General features: G+C 39.8%; 1 protein-coding gene across 2 annotated transcripts in view; it reads right to left on the reverse strand.

Annotated features, from left to right (window-relative positions):
- DENND1B (DENN domain containing 1B) overlaps positions 1–17,856 on the reverse strand; it is a 250,847-nt gene that overhangs the window by 49,626 nt on the left and 183,365 nt on the right. For both annotated transcript variants that reach the window (XM_054980351.1, XM_054980350.1), the window contains one exon: positions 8,680–8,805. In XM_054980351.1, the coding sequence (XP_054836326.1) occupies positions 8,680–8,805 (126 nt within the window). The remainder of the gene's footprint in view (positions 1–8,679; positions 8,806–17,856) is intronic.

A 17,856-nucleotide genomic window follows, 5' to 3' on the forward strand; every position in this document is an offset into this window, starting at 1 on the left:
TAGTTCATTAGGCAGAGCAGACACCACAGTAGTGTGCCTCAGAGCTCTCTGCCACGCTGTGTGCAGCATTATACTTGGGTGGCAGGAGAGGCACAGAGTGGACACATTTTGTGTGGCTACCATATCTCAGTTCAGAACCACAGCAGCTATTCCATCTCCAGAGTCTGAAGCCTAAGGGGCGATCATGCACTGACAGCTAAGCCGGGGTGGGAACCCAGCTGCCTCAGCCCAGGAGTCTGCACCTGCCTCCCCTTTTCTCTTTGCATGAGGCTGCGGCTGCCCAAGCAATGCTGGCTCCCACAACCAAAACCAGTGGTATGTCTGTGTGGGGGTAGCCCAAGCCAATGATTCCTCACACCATGGCCCATGTTCTCTTATGAGGCATACCCCTAGGGATGTATCCCTGGGAGAGGTGCCTGCAATGGGGGAGGGGGAGATGCTTGTAGTCCCACATTGAGCTCTTAGCATGCTCTCTTGCCATGCAGAGGACAGGGAACAATTGCAAGTTGGGCTGCTCAGCAGCTGCCCACTGTGCTCTGTGGATCAGCTGGCCAAGCAGCCCAGGATCCTATTGCCTTGCAGGGATAGAGCCCTATTCAGCAGCAGAGTACTTCCTTAAAGTTTGGGTGTCATTTGGATCGCAACAACATGTGCCTCTGCAGGGCCAATGACAAATGCCATTGTCATGGGGTTGGGACAGGAAAGATCTGGTCACTGTGGTGCATGCCCTGGTAACATCTAGATTAGACTACTGCAATTCATTCTATGTGGGGCTGCCCTTTCAGACTGTCCAAAAGCTGCAATTGGTACAGAATGCTGCAGCCAGAGTGTTGACTGGAATGCCTTGTAGGGACCATGTCACTCTAGTCTTATTCCATCTACACTGACTCTCAAGCCCAATTCAAGATACTGGTATTGGCCTTTAAAGCCCTATATAACTTGGGAACACCATAACTGAAGGACTACCTTTTGCCTTATGAATATACCCATCTAATCCAGTAATCTTTGGAGGCCTAGCTTTGGGTGTTCCTGCCATCAGAGACTAGATAGGTGTAACCCAGGAAATGGCCTTGTTGGTCATGGCTACGAAACTTTGGAACTCCCTCCCCAGAGAAATTCACCTGTCTCCCACTGTCATTGTCTTCCACTAGTAATTGAAGACTTTTCTATTTCATTTGGCATACCCCCAGTAAACTCTTGTTGGCCCTCCTCCCCAGTCATGTGTTTGTTTGTATGTCTATATGTTCTTATTGTATTTATATATTCGTTTACAATGTTATTTTAATGTTTTAAAAGTTTTAACATCTGATTTCGCTGCCTTGGGGAACCTATTTGGGAAAGGTGGCATATAAATGTTTTAAATAAATAAAATAAAATTTTACAAATGAGATTAGGGGTTTGACAAGAAGTAACACTAAAACCTAAAAAGTTGGAAGAATAAATGGGTAAGAGAAGAAAAAGGTAAAGAGCTAGATCATGAAAACATTTTTATACAATAAAATAACTGAAGCAGAATCATGAAGGAAAATAGAAGACAAATATAGAAAAAGAAAAAATAATCAAGAAAAGCAAATTAACTGTGGAAATCAAAGTAGAACAAAACAGTTGTAGATCAGTAATGGAAAGGCTGGGTAAAAGAGCATTGATATAAACAAGACTAGAAACAAAGGATTGCTGAGCAGTGATATCAAAAGAAATGAATGAATGATTATAGATATTTAAGGACTGAAAATGACAAGATTTATCTTTAGCAGAAATAAATGACAAGATGGCAGATTAGTTACAGGTAGCCAAAGACCCGTTGGCCAATTAGGCATGCTTGGATGTTGAAACCTGTCAGCTTCTAATGAATTTAGACATCTCAGGATCATCATGACGGGTAAATGCCAGCTGGATAGCATTATATCTCTTGAAACAAAAGCATATAAACCATGACTGAGTCAATTAGTGCAACTTGTGTTGCCATGAGAGAATCTAGTATCACTGTTGTGTAGACCAAAGCTGACCTGTAGGATCATCCTATAAACTCTGCACCTGAAAGATCATACCTGAAAACATCTATCTTTCCCACAGCATACAGTCACTTCTCATTTTGGAATCTTGTGTTTTCATGTCTTATTTCTAGGGAATACGTCTGATAAGAGAGAAAACTCCTGCTCCCCTATTTTTAGGGAGTATATTCAAGTCAGATATTTTTGATTTTATGAGCACAGCACTGTTTAATTTCTCTTGCATGGTGCAATAAAATTATCTTTGTCTTCTTTTACCTGGATCATGTCTCTTTCACTCAGCATGGCTCAAACAAGGTCCTAATCATGATTCTCAGGAATACTAAGGTTCAGGAAAACTTGGCTGGATATTTAATGCGTTGCCCTGGCAGGAATTTTAGTGTATTATTTGGAACTACTCCATTGCCTTTTATCAGATAATGCACAGTTGTGTCCAAAAGACTCCACTAGGGAGCACTCAAAAAGATGGGGCCATTGTGTATGTTTAGGGCAAGGTGTGCTTTAAGGCAAAAAAACCTCCAAGCACCCAGAATAGGCATGGGTAGGAATCTTTTTTATTCCTGCACTTCCAATCCAGTTGTGTATTTATGACTTGCAGACTTGTTCAAGGGAGGGGCAGTTCCCTAGTATCAGATGGAAAGCAATGAAAAGGAAGCCTTTATGTGGCTGCAACAAGTGTAATCTCTGTACACAGTTGGATGTGGAAGACCATCACATGATGGGTATGCTCACAGTGGTGCTGCATCTGAACATCTGCAAGTCAAGATCTTCTTGAGGAGGGCCCAGAACTGCCTTTGCTGTATGAACCAGAAGTCGGTGAGTAGCCTCCACAGGTCCCAGGACATGCTCTCTATGCAAAGCAGCCATTTATTCCCCTTATTCATACAGCCATCTCGTTACTTCCTACCCTAGAGTTTTCCAATCCACCCAACTCGTATGTATCCAATTCCTGAGAGCAGGGTTCCCCACCACTGCACTGCTGCTGGCCAATGGTAAGGGAGCTGATGATGGGATAAAGCTTTGACCTCAACTGGGTACTGCAGAATGCCTGAGATACCTGCTGGGAAGCAGCAATGACACTGAAACTAGGAATTGGTGAGAGATGCCAGGATTCCTTGCTTGCCTGCAAGCTAACAGTTTTGTGTAACATTTGAACTGGCCCATTACCATTAGCTAAAGATGATGGTGACAAGGAAGAATCCAGGTGTAAGTAATCATAAAAATGGGAACTGACAATAAAATTGCCGAAGAAAGTTTTTTAAAAAATAGAAAATCAAGGAAGAAGAGGAACCATTAGAAGCAGCATAAAAAGAATGGTTGGAAATTGGAAAAATGTAATGAGTGAAGGTAGGTGTAGCATGATTAAGTCAAATGAAAAGTCCCAAAAAAAGAACAGAATAGAGATTCACCAAAGAAAAGATCATTAATAGTTAAGGCAGAAAGCAATTTCATTTAAGTGAGGGGAAATCAAATAGCTGGGGATCAAAAGAAGGATGAGGGTGGGGGGTTAGATAATGAGGAAGTTTAGAAATAAAAGGAAATAGGTCAATACATGGCTGAATCAAAAGAACAAGAAATTTTTTATTGATAGGAACAATAGAAAATATGATGAAAAACTTGGAAAGTAGAGGAAAGACTTTAAAAGACAAAAAGGAATAGGGTCCCGAGAAAATGTGGTAGTTCTGGAAACTGAAAATGTTACCATTAATCTTCCATTTTTGTTGGCATTCTTCTTTCTACCTCCTTCTTGAGGACATGGGACCAGCTTCAGACTGCTCGTTGCAAAGTTACAAGGCAAAGAGGCACCTTGAAAGACTAAGAGCTAGCAGAAGGCATAGGACCGCACCTAATCAAGTCATCCCATATGAGAAATAACAGGTCTAGAGAGAAGATTCCTGATATCAACTAATCGAACCATTGACCAGAACTTCTTAAGCATTCTGAGCCACAAAAAACTGTCCACATTAGCATTCTCTCTGAATTGGCCAGGCAGCCAGGTAATATAATTTTGTTTAAAACCCTAGTACAGTAAGATACCTAAGACTGCATCCAAACACACCTCTTCCCCACCCAGAGAACCCCCTCTTCTTTCTTACACAGAACTTTTGCTGGAATCTGGAGTCAGCAGCACCTTCCCCTTCCTTCAGCCAATCCAGTGATTCATCAGTTAAATCACCTGTCTCCTTATTTCCTTTCAAAATATGGAGAGGAATATCAAGTTCTGTTTTAAAATCAAGCATCTTGCCCTTTTTCTGGAGCCTGAATCTTTCCCCACGCTGACAGACCACTGTGCTCTTGCATGTTTTCCTACAGAAGCTTTCTGTTGGCACACGTTATGAGTACTCCACCTCTCTTCCCCTCTGGTGTGTTTTTGCAAGTGTGCTTCTGTCTGGCTCAAAGTAACCCCTTTATGTAACTATGAAAGCACCTGCTCTGGGTACGTACAACACATTGCCACTGCTCTTCCACCTGGGTAACTTTCTGGATTCTTTCAATTCCAAGATATTTGGACCCCTTCATTAGAAATTGGACTTCTGCTTCAATCTGCTATACAGATAGCATCGGGCCCTTGTTTTAACCTCTCAGAGCCAAAACACACGTTAAGAAATACCTAGGTTCAGCACGTGTTCTCTTACCTCAAGGTTTGCCGGGATCTGTAGGCGTCCTGGAAGCTTAAAGTTTAGCATTTACAGAGCAGCAGGGAGGGAAATACAGGCGCCTGTATTTCCCTTCCCCTTCCTGCTGCTCTGTAAATGCTAAACTTGTTCTCTTACGTCAAAGTTTGCTTGGATCTGTAGGCATCCTGGAAGCTTAAAGTTTAGCATTTACAGAGCAGCAGGAAGGGGAAGGGAAATACAGGCACCTGTATTTCCCTCCCTGCTTCTCTGTAAATGCTAAACTTTAAGCTTCCAGGACGCCTACAGATCCCGGCAAACCTTGAGGTAAGAGAACACGTGCTGAACCTAGGTATTTCTTAACGTGTGTTTTGGCTCTCACTCTACCCTTTTCTCCCTTGGATACATATTGTGGACATTCTAGAGTTGGGTATTATTGCTGTTTGCTTGCCACTGTTGTGATTGCTTACATTTACTAATTGACCAGGCCAATCACTTGATTTATTCTGCTTAATAAACTTTATTTCTGTTCTAACCTTATCTGGCTTTTCATTATTCCTTCAAAAATTGTGGAGGAGCTTAGCTACTCTGCCAGCAGATCTGGCCATTTGGGTGCATCGCTTCCCAGCCTGGAGATGCTCCTTAAGTCCCTCGCCCCCAAGATCAAGCCAGAGCTTCGGGGTGTTATTACATACAGCTGTGCAGTTGAACAGGCAAGTGGCTCATAATGCCTTCCACCACTTCAAATGACATACCACTTATGAGTCTTCCTGAGAAAACCCGATCTTGCCACTGCTATGCACTTTTTAGTAATGTCCAAGTTGGACTTATTGCCATGTGATATATGCAGGCTGAGTGTTCAGATTCAAAATGTAACAACCAAGGTATTAATGGGTATCCACAGATCTGATCACATCTTGTCAGGCATTAAAGTTCTTTTATCAGTTTGTTTGCAAGTACAATTCAAAGAGCATATTCTTAATTTTAAATCCTTAAATGATCTTGGATTGGATAATCACCATAACTTATGGCCTTCTGCTGAGGCCCTACTTAGGTGTTCCTATCTTCAGAACTGAAGGATACCTATTAGAAAGAGGTGATACCCCATGGTGCATTCAGACTTTGGAATACCTTTCCCAGACGTATTTATCAGGCATCTATTTTGTTTTCCTTTATATTCCAGTTAAAATGTGTTTATTATGTCTTTGGTGGCATGAGAGTGATATTAGAACTGTTTCTCTACTGATTGCAAGGTCCTTTTAAATTCTTTTATTGTAATTGTACATTATAGGTTGCTTTCAAATTCTACTTGCAAGCCTATATTAGATGTGAAAGTGGGTTTTAAATGTCTAAATAAAGTGAATAAAGTATAAAATCATAATTATATTTTTATCCTTCCCCTAACAGAAGGTGGCAAGTAACAATCTAACAAAATTATATAGCATGTTGACTATTAATATACAAGACATTTTGAAACAGCAGCATAATTAGGGCAGAACAGCAGCAATTAAAACACAAACAAACTCACTCACTCAGAAAAGGACTGAAAAGCAAAGAAAGATATTACTATGCCTGCCTGCAGTAGCATCATAACATTCCCAGCAACAGCAGCTTCACATTAAAAAAAAATTCTCTCGCCTTTCTTCTAAAAAGCCTTCAATCTTGTTAGGAAAGCTTAAAGAAGATGCTGCAAGGGTCAAGCTACAGCAGATAAAATATAATCAAAACAAATATTTATTATATGGTGTACACAATAGAAAAAATAAAATCATAGACCTAATGTCAGGCTATATTCTAAGTCAAAGCAAGTTTTATATAACCTGTAATATTTTACAAACACAGTTGCTGAACCTGTCAAATGACCAACACAAGACCATATGCGTTTTGGCCTCAGAGGCCTTCCTCAGTGGTCAATAATACACACTTTTACAAAAAAACAAACCCACACATCCAGAAACTCATATGTATCAATTCTGACCAGATGTAGTTATCTAGAGCATAAAACCATAAAAAAACTAAAAAGAAAATTAAACTGTTAACAAGATGCCGGAGCAAATAAAATCAATAATCAGCTATAAATAACAATAGGTTATTCAAATATTGAGTTGTTTGGGATTAAAAGTATTAAAAGACTTTCCTTGGCAATTGCCATGGCAGCCACTCTTGGGGCTCGCTCTCCAATGAGATGAGGAGAGTTGGTGGTAGAATTGGGAAATTCCTGGAGACTTGGGTGCGCAGCTTGGGGATGGGAGGGAGTTAAGCAGGTATGTGATGCCATACAGAGTGCCCTCCAAAGCTGCCATATTCTCCAGGGTATCTGATCTCTGGAGATGTTTGCACTTCTGAGGGCACTTCCAGGCCCCACCTGTGGGTTGGCAACCCTACTTCAGGAAGTTGAGAGGGGGGCACAGCTCTCACTGTCACTTCGGCTTACTCTGCTATTGCCCATCACTGCTCAGGAGCCAAAGTAGCTAACCTTCCTTTTCTCCTTGTGGTCTAGGCATCTTTAAAGACATTGTAGCAAGTCATGCATTCCAAGGCATCTCAAACTTTCATAGCACATGGCTACTATATAGACATGACGGGGGTGGGGGAGGAGAGCAAGTGGTGAGAGACAAGTGGAAATGTACAGGGTGAAGGCCTCAGGCTATGCTGCCGAATTATTCAAAGCACAGACGTGTTGAGGCAGTGAGTCATGGGACTAGGTTTGTCAGTGTGCTGTGCTCATGTGATATAATTAACACTCTGGCAGCTGAGGAAACAAAGTTTTCAGCAATAAGAATATATACAGTTCAGCTTTGGTGAAGCAAGAAGAAGTAAATTTGGCTGAGGTGAAAACTTTGCACATAAGGGAAGCTGAAAGGCAGGGGCACTTAAGGGGAGGGAGTGGGCAATGAGCAGAGAAGCAGCAGTCTAAAGGAAGGTTTTGCCCATTGTATTGAACTGAACAACTGTTTCTTTGGTTGCAAACAGCTAGGGAGTTATTTACTTTGCTCGCTGGTTATTTATAAGGTAAAAACAGGAATAGCACCACTTGCTTCTTTCCCCAGTGATGTGGTGCAAGAAAGAAAATTAAAAATGGTGAAATAGCCACAGTTCATTAAGACAATCAGACAAAACAATGTGGATAAGTAACTTGCGTAAAATAAAAACTTAAAAGATCCTTAAGGCTTCGGAGAAGATGCAAACTTTAGAAGAACAGGTAAAAATTGACCAGATTTCCAGTGTGGTCATCATAACATCTAGGAGGTATAAAGGCTGATTCACATACATTATGTATTTCACTTAATAAAATAGGAATTAATGACAGGCAGCTAAATGCGTGTATTAACCCTAGTGGAATACACTGAGTTCAGTACAGTGCAGATATAATGCTGGCTGCCTGAAAAACCATAGTTTACAAGTTGGAAGCCAGCCTCTGGAAAACATGCCAAATTCTTCCTTCCTTCCCTCTCTCTCTTAGAGTAACTCCCCCCGCCCTTTCTCTTAACCATGGTTTAGTGTTACATCTGCTAGCATTACACCTGCACTGGGCCTCTAGATAACATGACAGCTCTGTGGTGTTTAATCTGTTGGGGTTGCCTCACAATATGGAAGTCCTTCCTTGACAGGCCAGTTCATAAACTCCCCAAAAGTGTTTTTAGTTGCTGCCAATGGGTACTGCTCAGTGTGGTGGTGGTGGTGGAGGAGGAGGAGAGTGCCCTCAAGTCATAGCTGATGTATGGCAACTCCTGGAGACTATCAGCGGTGGTTTGCCATCGCCTGCCTCTGCAACCTTGGTCTTCATTGGAGATCTCCCTTCCAATCACTAACCAAGGCTGACCCCACTTAGCTTGTGAGATCTGATGAGATCAGGCTCACCTGGGCTATGTACTCTGCATTTTATATATAACAAGTAGATCTGGCTGCATACACATTTCTTCAGAACACAGAAAGGGAGTTTCATAACTGTAGCAACATTGTGCTTCTCCTACAGACATTGAAAACATTTTAGCCAACAAAAAAAATCAGCACAGACAATGAATGTTTAAATTGCAATAAATGGGGAAGCTTACAGGCTTGTATCTTAGTGCATCGCGGTAGGATCCAAACAATGCTGCCTGCGCCCTAAGGAAGGCCCTGGCCACTCCGTCACCCGTAGCTGTGGATTGCTTCTTCAGTTTATTTTTCAAGGCCGAGACCTGCGTGACAGAGAGGAACAGTTAAATTAACACCTCAGAAATTGGAACAGGGAGGTATGAACTCAATCAGCAGGCAAACCATGGTGTCTGTAGGTCAGCCAAAACTTCATCCTCTTCCTTGATAGCTTATCTTTTTAACTGCATAGAACACCTGCTGGTCTGTTAATTGAAATGAAAGCAGGGGATGATAGTAAAGTGCTAATGCAAATTGGTTTATGCTCTCTTTTTTCCAAGGCCTCTTGACATAAATAAGCTTTAATTATTTTACAGTAAACTGCTTGTGAGCCACTTTCCCTGCCGGTTTCCTGCAATCATAACATGTGCCTACTTGTCTACAAGGAAGTCAAGCAGATATCATCCATTTCGGCTTCAGAAGTTCATAGTGAAATCACACTTCAAGCTCAGCTTAGGGTAGTCCCATATATTCACAAGACTTAGACTGCAAGGGACAGGAGAGGGGGGGGAGCTTTTCTTTTCCATGACGGGCTACATGAAAGCCCAGCTGTGAACCTGGACTGGCTTTGCTAGACGGTGATCATCCAGTTTTATCTGCCGACTGCTGTATGAAGAGATAACTGCTGTGTCTGTCTTTATTGAACTGCCATTTATTTTTATTATAATGTGGGAACAGATGGCAAGTGCCCTGGATTAAACTAATTTGCCCCAATGCCCATGTTGCAAAAATATATTGTGCATTCAAGCCCTTATGTATTTTTTATGTTGAGCCATTAGCATACGCAAAAGAAAAACCATAGAGTTGGTAAAAGCCAAAAAAAGACAACGAAAATGATTCAGGATTAGCATACTTTTCCTATCAAGAAAAGGGCAAACATTTGAGTTTTTCTAATAAAAAACCCCCCACATTTCGAAAGGGACATACCAGAAGGATTTATAAATATTATTTTATTATGAATGCTGTGAATGCAGATATTTTCTTGTACTTTTAAAACCTGGAGTCACCCAAGCCAAGGAAATTGATGGTCAATAGGTTCAGGAAGCAAAAGAAAGTATTCAAAGAACCTGTAATTAATTTATAAAATATATGGACAGAAGAGACAGTGACTGGCTTAGATTTTTTAAAGTGTTAGATCTATCCTCTGTGAATTTCTCTATCAATGGCTAGTCATGATGGATAAGGAAAACTCCAAATCCAGAGGCAATACATCTGAATACCAATTACTAAGGTTAAACAAGGGAATACTGTTGGCTACTAGTCCAAACACAATGCTGTACAAAATGGACCTTTGGTCTTTCTTAGCAAGGACAATTCTTAATTTGTCGAGCCCTTTAAGACCACTTGCAATGTTTTTGTTTGTTTTGTGCTAGCATTTGTCTGCAGCACATATCTAGAGAAATGGCAGCACCTATTTGGGGTTCTTATACTAAAGACATTTCATTTATACCTGTTCATAAGGAACAGAGCATTGCCTGGATGAAATAATCCATTTCCCTAGCTGTACTTCATTTTTTGGACCAGTGCTAATTTGATTCACGTGGTAAGCAGTAACACAAAATAGAACCCACTTACATTATACAAATATGCTGAAAACAAGATTATATTTCAAGGCTTTTATTATTTTAGAAGACCTTCAAAACCAATTCTCGAATTTCAGAACCTAGAAAAACCCAACAATTTGGAAACCAGTTTGACTGAAAAAAAATATTGAATGCCAAACTCACATAAGTACATTTGTGTTCCAGACAGAAGTTGTCTTTGTTCCTGAACTGCACTGGAAAAACGAAGGATGTGCCCAGACATTTTAGTTCATTACAACTTGTGTTTGGATTCTTTAATAGTTACCTGTTCAGTCTCATTGTACTTGGGTGGCACTGGCATTTGTTTCAAATGGAAACAAATTCCCACCTATAACTTTTGTTTGTATATGTTACTTAAGTTATTCCCCTTCCCAAATACCATGCTCGTAGGAAAAGCTTTGCTATTCCGGAAAAAATTAAAATTCTCACTTGAATGGGAAGGGAGGAAACACGTGTGACAGCCAGGCTTTCAGTATAGCAAAGAAAGACTGGAGGAAGAGAAAAGCAGGGTTTGTCTCCCTTTGCCTAAATGCTTTTTATAAATGCACAGAGTCCATGGCACCTTAAAGACCAACAAGATTTTCAGGGTATAAGCTTTCAACAGTCAAAGCTCCCTTTGTCAAATACTACACACAGCTTTACACATGAATGCGAAGATTTATATATGATTGAGCTCTTCCAGGGCTACTTTTAAATGCAGAGAAGATTCCCTCAGACCTTGAATCAGGGAACACTCTCATATAGCTCTGACATGGTCACAAATTGTTCATATCTCATCTGGCCCTCCATGGGCTGCTTCTTTTTCAAGCGGTTGGCAGGGTAGAAGCCTCAGCCAATCAGGTAGGCAGCCTATTACAAGATGGGGAAGAACAGAACCCATCAAGCAAGGTCTCTGACTTGACCCTTACTGTGTGGCGGCCCTCCCCTATAATATATAGTATGTCAGCAGTCACTGTCCCCCCCCCCAAAGATACCAGGTGACCAATGGGAGGGGGTGGAACTGGACAACTTCTGCCTCTTTCATTCTCTGCCCTGGCCTTTCCCAGTGGATACAAGTAAAGCATTTTCCTGCTTCTGAAATTACACTAATATCTAGGGTTGCCAACTCTGGATTGGGAAATTCCTGGAGATTTGAGAGTGGTGCTGAGGAGGGGAAGAAGCTCAGTGTGGATATACCACACAGTCTGCCCTCCAAAATTGCTGTTTCCTCCTGGGAAATTGATCTCTGTAGTCTGGAGATGAGCTTCTGGGAGAACTTCAGGCCCCCCCAACTAATATCTGATAATTTGAATAGTTCTGGCAAAGAGCATCACTGCTTATAAGGAATGACTGCCCTTCCCAAAACTGCAGCCAACAATGTGAATGGGGAAAATGTTGTGCACAGAAGCATTAATCAGAGCCAACAGTGTGTGATGTAAACATGGGCTGATGGCATGCCTGTCAAAAATATATCTTCTGAGACACTTTTTCACCTTTCTTCCCTGGCAAATTGAAGTTCAGAGATGCCACAGAAAAAGAAAAGTGGGTGCAGCTGCAGATACAATAATGCCATCAGAAACATGGCCAGATCTTGCCTAGTCAGCTTAGATCCAAAGTCGGAAGAAATGGCATTTAAATTAATTATCCTTCCAACACAACAGGTTCAGAATGTATATTAATTAGTGACATTCTGAATGCTCATTCCTATGTCTAGGGTAAGACAGTCCCAAATAAACAGGAGAGCAAACTCTACATGCTCTAGAATGAGAGCTTAAAAACTCCATTCCATAAAAACATTACAAAATGACCACTCTAGCTTTCTCTACCCATACTGATTCCAAATACAAAGTTTAAATCCCCAACCTAGATAGCCTAGTTTCTATCAGTTGCTTCCAAGAACTTAAATAAGAGTTGTTTCTTAATAATAAAAGGCAACCATTATTTTTGGAAGTAAACACAACCTTCAGCCACATCCTAAGGGGCAGCCGCCCAAGCTTGGGCTTCAAGGGAATGAACACCCAGTTCTAATTTCATGGCAACCCCAGCTACACATTTAGGGACTCCAGTGAGTTCATGCAAAAATTTTATCAACAAGTAATCCAGTGTTGCCCGTTCCTATTGAAAACTTTTGTTCAAAAGTTCATGCCTACATTTGAGTTACCCATAATATTCTATATAGAAGAAATTACCAGTGCCCCATGCTCGCTTCACTTTTTAGTAGTAAACCAGAAACATGGAAAACATCATCTTTAAAAGAATATATTATATCATATAGATGGTGATTTGTATTTGCTTCTTATTAAGACTCTACTTCCCATCCTTATCATTCAGCACACTGTTGTAGGATACACATGTATCATGTAGTAGCATTACTCACATGTCAGAGACGGGATTAACAGGTACAGTGGAAATGCAAAAACCCTTTGTGGACAGACTTTCTAAGAAACTTGAACATGAAAGGCTGGCCTGCACATGCATATGAGCTCTCTGTACAAACCTGAGCACAGCCCATATGAGCATGGATACAGGAGGACAGCTGAAAACCAAGGAAACTGTGGAACAGCAATTCAAGAACAGAAAAAACCCTCTAGTCTTTTAACATGGACATAATTCAGACAATCTATAATGCATTCTTTCTCAGAATAACTGCATTTACATTAAAACTGAATTAATAGTTCATATTCTTCTTTGTGCATAACTAACACACACATATACACACACAGTCTGATGATAGTATTTATCCACCTATGAACGTGGCACCACATCACTAAAGATGACAATCTTTTTAAAAACTATGCAAGAATTAATATCCTTTTGTTTCTTCATGCACATAGCCATGGCTATTCTTGTCTACAATTACTGTAATTGAAGTGTCAATCTAATTAACAACTAAACTCTGTATAATGCTAATGAGAGCCGAACACGGCATTGGAGAAAAGACCAGCTCTACAGGTGATAAACCTTCACAGTAGTGACATTTTCCAGTGTAAAGTCACAGTTACTGTGATCTGATCAAAGAGAGAGACCCCCATTGGGTCCAATTATAACTATAGTTTTGGGGAAAAATGATTGAGTTATGATGTTCATAATCTATGCAGAAAGGCCTTTACAGTATAGGTCTTTTCCCTATAGCTGTGATCTTTTCAATTTATATCCAGTCTGCATAGATCCTGATAAAAGTTTAGAGTCTAATTCATTTAATTCATGGAGAGCCTGCACCAACGTTCACTTAATTTTTTTAAATCACAAAATGAAAAGAAAATCAGTTTTTAAAAGTAAAAAAGCTCAAGGTTGCAAAATAAATTCTAGTTATTCTATACACACATGAGGTATGCAGCACCATATATATTCTTTCAAAAAGCTAAGAAGAAGTACAGCACTATCTAAACTGGAAACAAGATGTTTTGTGAGGTGGGTGGACATTAACTGTACATCTCTGACTATCAGGGCAATTATAACACAAAACAAAAGAATTTGGCAACTGTCCCTTGTGTACTTAATTACAAACCTTACTGAACTCAACAGAACTAAGTAAATGTGAATGGGATTGGGCTGCAAAGCAATAACTGCATTATTTTATCTCCTTTTCTCCCCCACACAGCCATCTTTGTGATCTCAGATATGCATGCCTTTATCACAATTAAAAAGATCTGATATGTGTGTGTCACATACTAACTCCTGTATGTAAACAAAGAGAAATTCACGGGGAGTACTAAGCCAAAAGCATTCGCCGTGAATGGCTAACTAACACGTGTAAACCTATACTATGCAATAAATAATAGTAAACTTTTAAATCAAAATAAACTTTTATGTTCATAGTGCAAAATTGCAAAATGGATAAAGTGCAAGAGTATCAAAAAGTGCAAAGTGACATATCCAACTGATACAACAACAGCAACTCCCAGTCTTATCAAAGTTTTAATATATGCAATTTTTTCAGGTCAACAGCTACTAACAATGTAACCAAAGTTAAACCAGTCCTAATGGGCTTGGAGTAGCCTAGAAACACTTAGATACAAAATCAGTGAGAAAGTTGAAAAATATATCAGGCTCTTGAAGAAAAGATGTTGTGGTCTAACAGGTGGCCAGTTTCCCATATCATGGCATGAACTATTTATGGCTTGTCAAAGTTCTTCAAAAAGGATGGACTGAAATACCTTGATAAAGGAGCAAAACAGGCTTGGAAGCCAGCCACCTGTCGGATCACAAAGTCACTTTGCACTTCAGCTGCATTCTAGCATCAGCTTTTCTTCAAAAATATGTTTTTCAACTTCTGTTCTTACTGATTTTGTATCTAAGGGTTTATGGGCTATGCCAAGCCCATTAGGACTAGTTTAACTTTGGTTACATTGTTAGTAGCTATTGACCTGAAAGAATTGCATATGTAACATACTAACTCCTGTCATCCCACACCAAGGGGGAAGAAGCTGATTGGATAGTGACTCCTCTGCTCTAAACTGATTCCAAAACCAAAAGGTGACTTGGCCAATGCAAACACTTTGTTTGGCTCATATAAGTGACAGTGAAATGGACCACAAGAGGGAAAAATATAGAAAAGAGTTTGCCAAATATGAAGTAGTTGCAGAGAAGTTGGAGATTTAGAATATGAGAACAGAAGGAGGAGAGGTTATTTTTGGAGCAAGTGAAATTAATCCTCCACTCTAAATTATGGGTGGGATATGTTCTCTATTCCCTTTTGAGTTTTTAACAATACATACTGTGTGGTGGCTGAATCGCTACCATAACAAGATCCTATTTGTTTAATGTTAATTCTGGGTCTGGAAGTAAGGTCAGAATTTTTTAAAAAGAAGAATCAGAAAAGATTCTCATTTGCTGAAAATTAAAACCCAGAGATACTTTTCTGGTTAAAAATTAATGAGGCTTCATAGGTGAAACAGACTGTAAAATCCCTATTCTCTTTAAAATGTAAAATGTATCTGAACGTACGTACATAGGTTTTTCAATTTGTTAACAGCAGTTTAAGCACTGCAATAAGGGAATTCTAAAAACATTACCCCCTGTTCTAATTTGGAGTTTAAATGGAATGAAGAGGGGGACAGCTGAATTAAGGGATACAACACTTAGTCTTTTGGCTGACCACACTTATCCCTTGCTTCTGGTCAATGACTGGCATATGTTGCATTCAATGGAAGGACAAATTTGTACAGCATTGCTTTAAATAAATTACACATTTCATACAATATAACACAACAGTCTTTCAAGGGCCTGATCATTAGATTCACTGCACTGAACTATGTAGAATGGCTCAAGACTTCCAGTCATCCAGAATGGAAAGAGGAAGGAAAAGCCTGAGCCCTTTAGAGGAAGAGACAGACAGAAAGAGAGGGAAGAAGCTGAGCGACCAAATAAAATCAGTCGTTATGCGGCTGCACTGGTTTATTTCTTTTCTTCTATGCAAGATTTATATCCTATCAAAACTGGTTTCCAAAGCTGTTTGAAACAATATTTTCATAAAACCATTCAAACATAACCAACATAATAAAACAGATGCCTGAATTACAGCAGAAAGTCATCAAATTAAAAAGCCGTTTAAAAGCCTCAATAAACAGAACGTCTTCAACCGACAACCAAAAAACAATCACAAGGTGGTCTGATGAATGTTCAATGGGGAAAATATTCTACAAATGAGTACTCTAGACATTGGTTGTCATCCACCTCACCTAAGTCGTCAGGCTTTTGTTGAAGATTTTCATAAAAGGGAAACTTCATGAGAGGTAGGCATTCCTTGGTTCCAAACTGTCTAAGATTTTATTAAAACCAGCACTTTGCATTCCATTGGGACTGCAATTGGCAACCAGTGTATGCCCTTAAGTAATCTCATTACGTGATCAGTTACATGGATCCTGGTATATAATTTAGTTCACAAGACACCATATTCTGAACAAATGCATTTCAGGAATACCTAACTTTCTAGGCTTAATTCAAAAACCCTTACATACCTGAATAATACTTGAAATGCCTCTTCCCATGTATACTTACTCCACCCTTCCTTCCTTTATTTATTTATACCCAGCCTTTCTTCCCAATCAGAAACTAAAATAGCTAATATCCTTCTCTTCTCCTTTATGGTCAAGATTGACACTGCTGAAGATGCATTTGACAAAACACTGCCACTCCTTTGGTTTCTACAGTGGACTGTTCTCTAGTTTTAGATTTTACATTATTTGTTCTTTTATTAATTTGATGCCCTGACCTGGGTAGTCCAGGTGAGCCAGATCTCAGAAGCTAAGCAGGGTCGGCCTTTTGTCAGAAATTGGATGGGAGACCTCTGAGGAAGACCAGGGTTGCAGAGACAGGCCACGGCAAACCACCTCGGTTAGTCTCTTGCCATGAAAACCCCACCGGGGTCACCATGTCAACTCTGACTTGAGGGCACTCTCCACTACCATTAATTTGATATGTTCTTTTATTGTGTTTTAACTGCTATTTTATAATGAATTTTCAATTGTAAGACTCTTTGGGATCAAACATGGCCTGAAGAAGAAAGTGAAAATATAACACGTAAAGTGGTTTATAACATTCAATGAGAATATACTTCTAGTTCTTTCAGGAATCTGAAAAAAGGAGCCTGAATTTTTGAATAAATAAGTGACATTTGCTGAAGATTCAGGTCATAGAAGTGTCCTTTATCTAGCTTCATCAATAATTTTAAGACCCCCAAATTTGGTTTTTGCATTTACTGCTGCCAAAAAAGTATCATCAGGATAGGTTCAAGTTTTGTTTTGTTTGTTTGTTTACAGGATAACCTGCTGCAAAACACTGCTGCAAAACACTGGGTTGTATTTGATCACTTGCATCCTACAGTTTTATGAGCTAAGAGAGTAGATAGATATTGGAGTCGCTGACTTATCTGGCACGAATCTTTCATGGTCCTACACTGAATTTCTCCTCTTTTTATTTTTTAATAGAAAGGTTCTAATTGTACCATTCCTATCCTGGGAGGCAAAATGATGGGCTAGGCACAGAAGACTGGAAAAAATACATTTGCATAACATTAAACATAAGATGCAGCATTTTCACATGAAAGGAGAGACTAATAAATTAGCAGGCACGGGAAATGAAAAGGGGAAAAAAAGAGAGAGAACTGAGGTGTGGGGGGAGTAGAAGTAGTTACCACAGAGTTAAGAGTTCATCAATATGTTCACTAAGGGCCAACATGAGCACTACAGTCTAACTTGCTCTCAAGTAACCAAATCATATCAGGTAAGTTAAATAAGACATTGCAGAGGGTTAAATTTCAGCCTGTTAAAAATGTCTATTTTTAGTTCAATGCACTTTTCTTTATTGTAACCATACATTTAACTAGGCCAATAATTTATCCTCAAAATAACAACACATAGTCAGTGTGTACAAACATTTCGAGAGAAACTGTAACTTCAGATGAGAAATGTTTTGGTGAGGCAGAAAGTAGGAGGTACCAGCGATGGGTGTATCTAACCTAAGTCATAGATCCACAGGAGTTAGCCGCGTTAGTCTGTAGTAGCAAAATAGAAAAGAGTCCAGTAGTCTTAAAGG

Source organism: Eublepharis macularius, chromosome 5, assembly GCF_028583425.1.
Source record: "Eublepharis macularius isolate TG4126 chromosome 5, MPM_Emac_v1.0, whole genome shotgun sequence".
In the NCBI taxonomy this organism is placed as follows: domain Eukaryota; kingdom Metazoa; phylum Chordata; class Lepidosauria; order Squamata; family Eublepharidae; genus Eublepharis; species Eublepharis macularius.